Genomic DNA, 11774 nt, shown 5'->3' with positions numbered 1-11774 from the left:
GAAGCAACTGGACAAGTTCAGAGGATTCCCATAAGTCTTTTTAGCTTAATGATCCTTCTGTCTGCAGGTGGCAGAAAGGAACCCAAGGTGTACACAGGATCACAGAGAACAGAGTTTTTTTAGCTTTTAAGAGAGGTAAGTTTCTTGTCTATTTATTAAAAACCTTTCAATTGTGTACTTACAAGAGAGTCTTCTGGGCATCCATAGCCAACTCCCAGGGTTTCTGTCTGTTCTAATAAGTTAAAATCTTTCTTTTGGAACTGAAAGCCCTTCATGCATCCTCTGAAGTTGATATCTAGGGGAAGGTGTGCTCTTAAGGTCCTGGAAAAGAAAATCAATCTTTACTGATACAGCTGTGATGATGATGGTGGTGGAGGTGATGATGATGTCACCCTACATATGCAGGATGTAAAATTTGATTTTACTTATAGATATTTTTAATAGCTTTGTAATTATTCACATTTTCATGCTTTCTTTCATAAGCACACAGTAATTTCTAATCTTTACATATAGAACAGCTTTGTTCTGCATGGAGCCAATTTGTTTACTTCTTTATAGTTTTCAAGATCCTTTAACTTACATCAGCTCATTTTATCTTTATAACAATTCAGTGAGCTAGATGGTGATGCTATTCTTTCCCTTTTACAGATGATTAACAGGTTGAACCATAATGAACTGACATATGTGTAAGTCAAAACCTATGAACTCTTGGCAGTTTAACATGGTTTACTTATAAAATGAAACTAAGAAATATTAAGTCTTTTTTTCCTATGTCACAAGTAGAAAGTTAGGATTTGAACCCAGGTCTTCAGTTGTCCACTAATCCTACTTGAGTCATGAACTCAATTACTTGTCTTATTTGCAACACACTAATCAACCAAGGCTAGAGAAGTTTTCAATTAACGTTGGGGTTTTGGAGCAAGAGGAAAGTGAGAAATCCTTTATCTTTAAGATCAAAGATGGCATTTTGCTCAGAACAGTACCCATTATTATTCCTAATAGATAGGAAGTGCCCAAGAACATAGTATTGGATTCTGAATGAATAATGAAGTTAATTCTGAGTAAGTTACAATGACTTCAATGTATTTTAGATGAACACTGACCAACCTAAGGGGTAACAGTCTCACTGTATTCTGTTCTCACAAGATCATGCCTGGATGACATGCTAATTGATAGATTGAGGTGCACATATAGCAACCACAATGCTTAAAGATCCCAAGCGGCATGGCTGAAGGAATTGAGGATATTTAGTTTGGAAAGGAAGCTTAAAGTTGCGGTCTTATCCCAGAAAAATTAGAATTTCTGGAGAATGTGGGTAGTGACGTTTATAAACATTCTCTAGGTCATTCTAATGAGAACCAGGGTTTAGAGTGACTGGACTTGAATATCCTAATGCTGCTCTCAGTATAGGCTCTCTCATGCTATGAATTGATTGTAATAAGAGATAGTTGAATTTTTGAATATATCAGAATAATATTTCATTATACTTAATTTGGGTTTCCCAGGCAGTGCTAGTGGTAAAGAACCCGCCTGCCAATGCAGGAGACATAGGTTCGATCCCTGGATTGGGAAGATCCCCTCGAGGAGGGCAGGACAACTCACTCCAGCATTCATGCCTAGGGAATCCCATGGACAGAGGAACCTGGTGAGCTGCCGTCCATAGGGTTGCAAAGAGTCCATAAGACTGAAGAGACTTGGCACGCACACATACTTAATTCATGAGGCTTCCCTGGTGGCTCAGCGGTAAAGAATTTGCCTGCAAAGCAGGAGATGTAGTTCGATTACTGGGTGGAGAAGATCCCCTCGTGGAGGAAATGGCAACCCACTCCAGTATTCTTGCCTGGGAAATCTGATGGACAGAAAAGCCTGGCAGGCTACTGTCCATGGAGTCACAAAAGAGTCGGACACAAGTCATTGACTAAACAACAACAACATACTTAATTCACAACTCCTGGGACAGGCTTAAAATTGTGGTTTACTCTCAGATACTATTTGAGAGTTCAAATAACTCTAAATTAACACTAAAACAAAAGTAAATGGACACAATGCTTCTTTGCTTTCACATATGCCCCACCTTTCCTCTTGGGGATGAGAAATACTGTATTAGACTATGTTCTAAGAGTAATAAATAAAGACTTTTGTAGATCACATTTACCCGTTGTTAATTTAAGGGGGTCACAAGGACTGGCTGCACAGGGCACACAGGTATATCATTGTGTGTGTGCCCCTGTACGTGTGCACAGAGGCAATAGGTGGGAAGGCTCGAACATTTACTACACCTCTCCTGGATGTTGGGTCCTCAGCCCAATGCATTGTTAGGAACAAAGAGCTTAACAAATACAAAAAAGCTTACCTTGACTGTAAGATTTCTGGGGGAGCTCCTCCGATGTATATGTCTGTAAAAGGTATTTTCATCTTTTCATTATCCATGCTCTTGACATGTCGTCTGTCAACTACCAAAATCATTTTCTTATCATTGTGGTAAATGATTGAGATCTGGGAGAAATAATACATAATAAGTCCTGGCCATTGTTTAACAATCAGCTTTTTCAAGACTGCTATGTATTTTAATTATTTAATAATTTAGTTATTATTCATAATTATTTAATTATGCTGTATTAGCTGGGCCTCCATGATCTTACGCTTATTTGTTTACAAAATGGGCAGCAGATCTTCCTTACTCACAGACCTGAAAACTCTTAGTCATATTATCAGAAGTTTCCATTTGCTGGAGAAGGATTCCACATGGATTCACAGCTAGCCTAAGAAAAATTTTGTTATAAGATCAACTTTTTTATTAATATTTTGCTCCTTTGAGGGGATTCAGGAAAAAACTGTAAAGAGGTGCCTTCTGGACCCTGGTCTGCATGTTGCCAGATATCAGTTTTTGGTGACATAATAAGCTTTAATGAGTGTGGGAAAATTCTAGTCAGAGAAATAGTTAAAATATTCTTCTATTGTAAACCACCCTAATGAAGGCTATGGACTTTGAGCTGAAAAGATAAATATAGCCTCTATTCTGCATTTTAGTTCAGCTTAGAAGATACTATGACTTTTATATATTTTATTAAAGTATAGATTTAAAGTAATTGTTAGTAAAAACAGATGAAATATCAGTATACTGCACATCTGTTTCAAAACAGATGAGCATTCTTTGTGGGTTCTCATTTTATAAGAAAATGTGTGTTACTATTCTAAGTTTTGGAGAAAAGGTTTAAAAAGGAAATTCTTCACTTGTATCTACTCTTTTTACATTTAATGGGACTCAAGGAAAAAGCAAAAATAAAATAGCTGTGTATCTATATTCTCATTTTCAACAAATGTACAGAAGTGCCATCATAATCAATATATTGAATATCAACATGAGTCTTTTGATCAATGAAGCAATTAAAATGTATCTTCACTGACTCTTTTACTGGAAACTCCAATATGACAAAAATGTCCACTCTTCTGAAGCAAATGTTATCCTGGAGTTGAGTATATGAGGGCCCTTCATTGGTTTTTATATGTGAAAGTGTTCAGTTTAATTACTTTCTCACCTATCTCATTTGACCGTGTGATTAGATCAATTGGTCCAAATACAAATAAAACAAAGCATTCAAACTGCAATGATAGTACCTCATGGTATTTTGCATCATTAATTTGAGCTTTCTTTAATGTGTCTTCAAGATGCACAGGGCCGTTGCTAAACCCAAAGTCATAGAACACATGCAGGTAACCACTGCGCATTTCCAGGCTGAAAAACATACTCTGTGGAGAAGAAAAAAAGTTGTAGACGTGAGAGTCTGCTACTGTGAAAGAGCAGGTTTAGCTGAATTTGAGAAATAACACTATACTTTTTATTATTGAAACTGTCTGAAGACTACAGAAGTCTCAAGAAATTCTTACTATGAAATAAAAATCACAACTACATCCAGATCAGCAGTTACATCTCATATACCAAAGTTTTAATAGTCACACACAATTTAAAACAATTTCTTCTACTGTTTTTACTTGTGCATTAATGAAATTTTAAATTTACCTTATTGATTTTTAACAATCTTGAAAACAGAGTACTATAGGCCATATGTATTCAACGGCCCTATTTTAAGGCAATGTTTGAAAGCTGTAACAGGCCAACAGATGTGACTACATTTAATTTTAAGAGCAAAATTGGTACCACTGAAAAACAATTCCAAGGTATGCAGAAAAGAATCTTGGAAAATTATCAGTAAATGTGGATAAAAGGAAAAGAAGGCCCACTTCTGTAACACTGGATTTACATAAATAAACATGGAATTATTACGCACTTAGATCACATGATATTCAACAACCAGAGTAATTCTACAACACTCAAGTAATTTACTGGTCAGGCTTGCTTGTTTCAGAAGATAGTTCATAGACACAAGAATTCAGTGGATATGAAGAATAAAGTAATATGGTTGTTGTTCAGTCGCTAAGTTGTGTCCGACTCTTTGCAACCCCACAGACTCCATGTAGCACACCAGGCTCCCCAACCTTAACTATCTCCTGGAGTTTTTTCAAATTTATGTATACTGAGTTGGTGATGGTAAAGTCCCTATTTCACTGAAAGTGATTTCTTGGACAGAGTTTATATACTCCTAAGAATGTGGTACACAATCCACTGGGGGATAGAAAGAAAACATTTCAACTTCTATTTATACTCACTTTAAAACTCTAAAATAGAGAAGCCAACTTTTAATATTTAATACATATTGAATATTTAATACATACTCTGGGCCTTCATTTTGTCCTGTGAGTGGGTTTTCACAGGATTCAGATTCACACTTTCAGAATGAAGTTACACACTTCAAGGTGTGTAGCAAGTTACACACTTCAAGGTGGGCCACGGCCCATGGCCCACTCTGCACTGATTTCTTTGTGTTTAGCCTATTGCAATTATTGCAGTTTATGGGTGCCTGGTTACATGGATTTATGAATAAGGCCACTTAATAATAGAATATTTATAATGATTTTCCATTGAAATATTGTGATGTGAAAATATTCTGAGACACATAGATATTTTCAGATTACTTTCCTACAAATTACTAAAAATGCGGTCAAATTTCAAGAGCATTGCACATTTGCTTTATAAAACGAATTATTCTAAACTTATTGACCTTTATTTGTGATGACAAACGTCTTTTAGTAATATGAAACCTACTAGCCACTAAAAAAATATACTTGATCTGTTGTTTCAAGGTAGGGGCATTATAATGAAGGAGAAACTATTTTGGTGGGGAAGAAAGTTGTATTCTGGAGAGACGGTTTTTTTTAAAAAAATATCTGAAAAATTTTCTACTGTTAAGTAAATTTGCTGATGAAAACAATGTAAGTTTTCATGTTTTTACGTCCTACCATAAAAACTCTCATATCTACACTACTAAAACTTTTTTGGAAAGAAATTTCTAACCTGTTTAAAAGTTTTTCAAATGAAGATTTTTAATGGTCTTGAATTCTTTTGTTAAAGTTTACAAAATGATAATACTGTCTGACTAGCTTCCAAGAACTGATATCAGGGAAGATGAAAACGTGCCAGCCATTTTCAAAGACAACTTCTGCCAATCAGTGAATGAAATAATAACGATATCACGATTTACTAAGCATAGCCAATGATATACTTCCTACATTTTTATTTATATGAGGTATCTTGTCTAGTTATGATAGCCAATAAAACTTAGTACTGAAATAAACTGGACTCATGATAAGACTTTAGTATCACAAAGAATTTAATGTGACTTAAAAAATTCTTAAACATATTTAATTACATTGTTCTCACTAACACTACCATTAAATAATTTTTGTGTCACTAGCAAAATAAAAATAATTTTTTAAACTTCTTTGTACTCTTGCCTGGAGAATCTCATGAACAGAGGAGCCTGGAGGGCTACAATCCATGGGGTCATGAGAGTCATGCATGACTTAGCAACTAAACCACTACCATCATTTTAAACTTGCAGTTATTTCAACATTTTATATTTATATAAATTATATTTCTCCTAGCTTTGAATATTATATTCATATACAGTAAGTGTATATCATTAATAAAGAAATGCATATATATACACACACACATATGTTAAGCATGTAAACTCTTTTTTAACTGGTTAGGGCATATGATTTAAAAAGTAAGTGCTAAATTTCTGTAGACATATACAAAGAGTCGGACACGACTGCGCGACTGAACTGATGCTCATTTAGATCTTGATGCTGATTTTCATCAAAGTTCTCTTAGTTTATTGAATGTATTATATTTAATATACATCTAAAAATAAAGTACTGGAGAAGGCAATGGCAAGCCACTCCAGTGTTCTTGCCTGGAGAATCCCAGGGACGGTGGAGCCTGGTCGGCTGCCGTCTATGGGGTCGCACAGAGTCGGACATGACTGAAGCGACTTAGCAGCAGCAGCAGCAAAAATAAAGTGCAGGGAAATGCCATTTCATGGCTGCTTTTACTTACTGCTGACATCATGGCCCTGGAGGAAAAGAAAACTTATAAACTAAACCTTCAGTTTTATAGCATGACACACTCAACTTGGGAAGGTTCCTAGAAATATGCATGGTGGAAAGTAAAGGCATTAAGGGAGAAGATATAGGACTTTTTACTCACTCCGTTGACCATGAGGAGCACGAGGCCATTGTCAGCTGGTGTTCTAACTTCGATGTCAAAGCGAGTCACCTGACCAAACTTCCCTCTTCTCGTGATATCCCTCACTATGGCATAACTAGAGCCATCGAAGAAATAGCTGGCAGCCCGACTCTGCGTAAAGGCCAGTTTGTCTCTGAAATAAAAATGCAAGGATCATATAAACATGACAGTATCTGTTACGCTTTCAAATTAGGTTCTTTTCAACCCATTCTCATGACATTTTCTATGGGTCTTACAGCATTTAAATGAAGTCTTGATGTCTGCATGTGAGACATAAAGAAGCATTAAAAAAAACAACTGTCTGTGGTGGATTTTTTTTCCTTAGCACCCTGTGTGCTAAGATAACAGAAGGTTCTAGTGAGACCCCAGTCTCTGTTATCCAAAACCAAAGCTGCAATTCAGGAGTTTAACTTTTTAATAATTGTGTATGCTCATTATTATATAGAAGAATCGAAAAGTTGTTTACATGCATGACTATTAAGCAGTTTCAAAATTTGTTTTCCCCAAGAAAAGACTGAAAACCTGAATATTGACCCACACTTGTCCTATTTGCAGCTCTTGCATAGCCATCAAATTTTTAGTGCTCTGAGCATGTTCTTACCTGGCGCAGGGCACTGATTTGGAGGGGTCCATATTATAGATGTGCTTAAAGTTGTACAAGCTGATCACATCATTATTCAAAGTGGCCAATTCCAGGCAGCCAACAAAGCCAGGCAGGTTTAAGCTAGCAGGGAGCTGTGAAACAAAGTGAAGTCAATTCTTCCATGACTACATTTCATCCAGTCCACACAGATCAGGTCAAGGGGACCTTCCCACTGACAGAAATATCATTCAAGACCTGAGTTTGTGTCTATTCTATGCCAAAGCAATCAGATTAAGAATGACTGTTCATATCTTAGCGGAGAGGGTGTGGGTTTACTGAGCATATACTATGTGCCAGTCACTCGCCTGATAATGGATTCATGACCAAAGTCAATCCTCACACTATCTCCATGAGGTAGGTATTCCTACCTCAGGTAGGCATAAAGAGAGAGAAAGTAATTCTCAGAAAAGTTAAATAATGTGCCTCTAACTAGTGAGTAATAGTTCTGCACCTGAAATTGTAGATCAACTCCTTATCTTCTTGGGCCTTTCCTGAATCTGCCCTTCATCAGGTCTCATCTTTCTCCCTAGATCCTACCCCCTCCCACATCCCAGGTATTTCATTTCCTGCCTGTGTATCAGCTGAAATAACTTAGTTTTTGAAACTGTCATCTGTGAACCTGAAGACTAGCTATAAACCCACAAAGTACAGGCATTCTTGCAATAGGTGGGGTAATATTAATTATAAATGCATGCATCAGGATGAAATCCACTTGATATTCAAGTTTTAGCTATAGCATGAAAGTATTTGACACTACGAAAATATGTGTAGCAGAGATCAGATTTACATAGCATATTTACAGACCCTGATTCAGAATTCTACCACCCACTGACCTAAACTCTATTTTTAAGGTATCAAGGTTTCCAATCAACCCCGAGTCACTGCAGGTACTATGGACTTCTAAAAACAATCATTGTAGATTTGCAATTAAATCAAAATATGGCTGGATAGCTCACCTTGAAGTTTGATGGCACGCCCCCAACATAAAACACAGTGTCTTCGGGATCCAGATCCAATAAGGAGTCATCTCCTGCAAATTCCCCCTTTTTAATAAACTTTTCCTCTGCGGTGCTACTTAGACTTGGGACTGTTAAAAACACCTTTCCATGTTTTCCTACCCTGTTCAGATAAAGAATTTTCACTCCTTAGTAGCCAGATAATTTGTATAAAATACGTTTTTTTTTTTAAATGTCAAAATGTGAAAATCCCTTCATCACAGACTTGGTGACTTGATTTTGTCATTTTCATAAGCATTTACAGAATGTCAACAATCAACTGGAAGGGGAAAAACCACATTCCACCTTGGAACTGGATTTGTGGATTGGCCAGATTAAAAAAAAACAACTAATAATCAGATTTCTATTTAGACGTGATGACTGTTTTTTCTAATTTTTTGTTTCCTACCAAGGTACTTGTGAAGAAATACATAAATAATGGAAGAAAGAGGAGCAACATCCACAGAAAGACTGTGTGTATGTATCTGTGTGTGCGTGAGGGCATTCAATAGATTTCTTATGAAATGTGCAGATAAGCCCTGTGTCATGGATTGCACGTTACCTTTCAATCTTGACAATGCTGAAGTAAGCAGGCCAGGTACTGACAGGCTTGGAGTCCAGGGGAATCTCTACATCCTTAGTTCCCAAATTATAAACGTACACAAGGTTGTCATTTTTGACTGCAAGACCCATGTACTCTTTTTTGGCCTGAAATGTTAAGAAGCCTCGTAAATAAAATTCATATGAATGAATATCAGCTTTTGTTCTCATTTCTTTAAAGGACAATTAGCAATCTAAATGTTTGGCTGTAATATAAGGCATATGTGGCTTGAATTATTACCAAAGTGCCTGTTAGACTGGGTAGCGTTTCCTCCTTTCCAGCTTCCCTATTGCTGCATCAGTGTGAAGCCCCTGCCCACTACCCACCCCCCACCACACCCCTCTGTGCCTGTCCAAGTATACCGTGGACAGGAAGCTAAGCAACTTCGGGCTTGTGGACATTTGGTGGCTGCCCAGAGGGTGCTAACCTTGTTTCGTTAATCTGGGAATATAATGCTGACTGCCAATACCTTCAAGCAGGGTTCAGCATTAAATATAGTAAGTCTCTGTACTCTGGATGTTTTTGAAATGCAGCAATCAGACTCCTTAGAGTTAGCAGTGTGAGGGTGAAATGAGGAAACCACAGAAATATCCCCCACAGAGGGATAATAACCTGTTCCACACAAAGAATGAATTGCTACTTTAGTCTTGACCTCTGATCTACACCTTCTGAGATGCTAGAATGGGAATTTTGTTTGTATGCACAGGTAGTTTTATTTTGAGGCAAGAGAAAAGCACTTATCTTTCCTTTTAATGTAATTCCATCTTTTAAAACCACTTGTTCTTACATTTTTGCTTCCGAGGTACAGGATGAACTGATCTGCAGTCCCAGCCACTTCTGGCTGCTTCACAGGAGGAGGCTTCATGTACAGGCTCAGAGATGTAAAGGTCTTTAAGTCATCCATGCTGGCTCTGGGGTGCACTTCAACTGCCGACTGGCCATCAAACATCATGGAGACTTGGATCTGAAGTTAGAAAATTATTTCATTGAAATGCAGACGTATATAAATGGGCATAGTGCTTTCCCATGGTTCTCAATGGGCTTCCCTCATTTCTTATGAGGTCTCTGAGCTTTACTCATGACCTCCAAGCCTTTGTTTTCTTATGTCCTTATCTTGTTGGAGAAAGGATTTAAAGAAGATAATACAGCTTAAATTTAAAGCTAGCTGAAAGAAAGCAAAACAAAAAGGCAACAAAGTAGGTCTAAGAATGAGGGTAAATATGAATTCCACAACGAACCAGGTATTTGGTTAAAGTGAACTAAACAGCTCGAAAGGATACTTTGTTATACAATTCACAAGGCCCATGAATTTAACAACTAATTGATCAGGAGAATAATAACTAAACTCGGGTGCTAATATAGCTAGGACCTTCTCCCTAGGGTCTTCAAAAGAGGAGCACTGGTGAGGCTATGAGCAGTATCCTAGACTGTGTTTAGACAGTTGGAAGGGGTCTAGACCCAGCTTTGAAGTCTTATATGGGGTCTTGAAACCTGGCTCTAGCTGTAGAACCATGAGCAAATCACTTAACCTGCAGTTTCCTCATCGTTAAATGACGACAAAAGATTTAAGAGGATGAAACAAGATAACTATAAAGTATTTTCCAGCGTCTGGCTCTATCACAGTAACTGTAATGATGACTTCATTAAGATATTCCTTATAATGATCCTTAGAAAGGCATCACAATGAAGCACAATTCAGAAAATGCATTTCTAAGAGGCCCAATATAACATGCTGCCCTGGTCTGATTCAAGGTGATTTTCAGAATATTTAGAAGTGGATGGACTGTGTGTATTCACGCCATTATGTAAATGTTTATGAATAATTAGATATATTACATCAATTGACTAATATTAATTTAGTTAATATTGATGGTCAGTGAGTTCAAGATTATATTTCCAAGTGCCTAAAGTGCAGCTGTTCTATGCTGCCAGTTGAGAAGAATACATCTTGGTAAATAATCAAGTAGTATATGGGGTTAAAGTCTGTAAAATTTGAGAGTTTGTAAAATAACTTAATGTAGCTTTTTGAAACTGTGTATTCTATAGTATTTTTTTCATTTGGTGAAATTTTAACTGTTAATGTTTATGGCACTGTGCTTTGTACCATTTATTAAATAAAAATTAAAAAAAAATTGAGAGTTTGAAAAAGATATCTATCTGTATTAGAAAGCATCTCCCTTTGGGGAGCTGTGTGGGTTCCCAAAGGCATTGCCAGGACTTTCTTCAGAAAATGGTTTTAGGTGATTAAGGCTCCTAAATTCTACTCTGTAGAAATAAAAGTACCAGAAGGCATTCACAGAAACCTAGCTTTGGAAATGCCATTTACTGACAATAAATCTTTTCTGAAATCTTCTCCAAGGTATCTAAAAGGTGATTTGTGGCGTAGGGCTAATTACCATATATCATTTAAAAGTTGGGTATATTTAGCAATAATAATTTCCTTCATTACAAAACAGTTGATTTCCAATTCTTAATTCTGTCAGTAATTAGGGCCAATAGTCTGTTCAGGTTGACTCACAATTGAGAAAATAAAACCATATAATTTGGTAGTTAAAAAAATCATGCTGGTCTATAAATGAATAAAAAACAAATTAGAAAAGGGGCCAAGAACAAGCCCCGTTGTGCCACAGTGAAAATGTTAATTGCTATGTTAGGATATTTCCTATCAATGCTGGCACTAGTTACGGTGTTGTGTTGCTTCTGTATAGCATGTCAGAATGGGGACTTTGTCGAAATTGTTCAGTTTAGCTGCTATGTGTTAAGCCTGTGGAGAGGTCAGTAAAAGTTTTGTATCATCTGTGCTGTGCCAGAGAATTCTTTGAAGAGGCAGATGGGCAAGAATATTCCATTTAGTAATTATACAAAGATCGCTGTTAGGATAATGAA

The 11774-nt window shown here is 36.7% G+C and overlaps 1 protein-coding gene across 3 annotated transcripts in view; it reads right to left on the bottom strand.

The window, feature by feature from the left end:
• The window catches only part of LAMA4 (laminin subunit alpha 4), a 141670-nt gene that overhangs the window by 25281 nt on the left and 104615 nt on the right, over positions 1-11774 (bottom strand). For all 3 annotated transcript variants that reach the window (XM_055432776.2, XM_055432775.2, XM_055432777.2), the window contains 8 exons: positions 9676-9852; positions 8850-8995; positions 8249-8411; positions 7251-7384; positions 6611-6782; positions 3619-3750; positions 2354-2496; positions 183-321 (listed from right to left, as the gene is read on the bottom strand). In XM_055432776.2, coding sequence (XP_055288751.2) covers positions 183-321; positions 2354-2496; positions 3619-3750; positions 6611-6782; positions 7251-7384; positions 8249-8411; positions 8850-8995; positions 9676-9852 — 1206 coding nt within the window. The remainder of the gene's footprint in view (positions 1-182; positions 322-2353; positions 2497-3618; positions 3751-6610; positions 6783-7250; positions 7385-8248; positions 8412-8849; positions 8996-9675; positions 9853-11774) is intronic.

This window comes from Moschus berezovskii, chromosome 10, assembly GCF_049115385.1.
Source record: "Moschus berezovskii isolate FMDL1 chromosome 10, NW_MosBer_1.0, whole genome shotgun sequence".
Taxonomy (NCBI): Eukaryota; Metazoa; Chordata; class Mammalia; order Artiodactyla; family Moschidae; genus Moschus; species Moschus berezovskii.
Note: the sequence above shows the minus strand (reverse complement) of the source record. Positions and strands in the feature narration are given on the sequence as shown.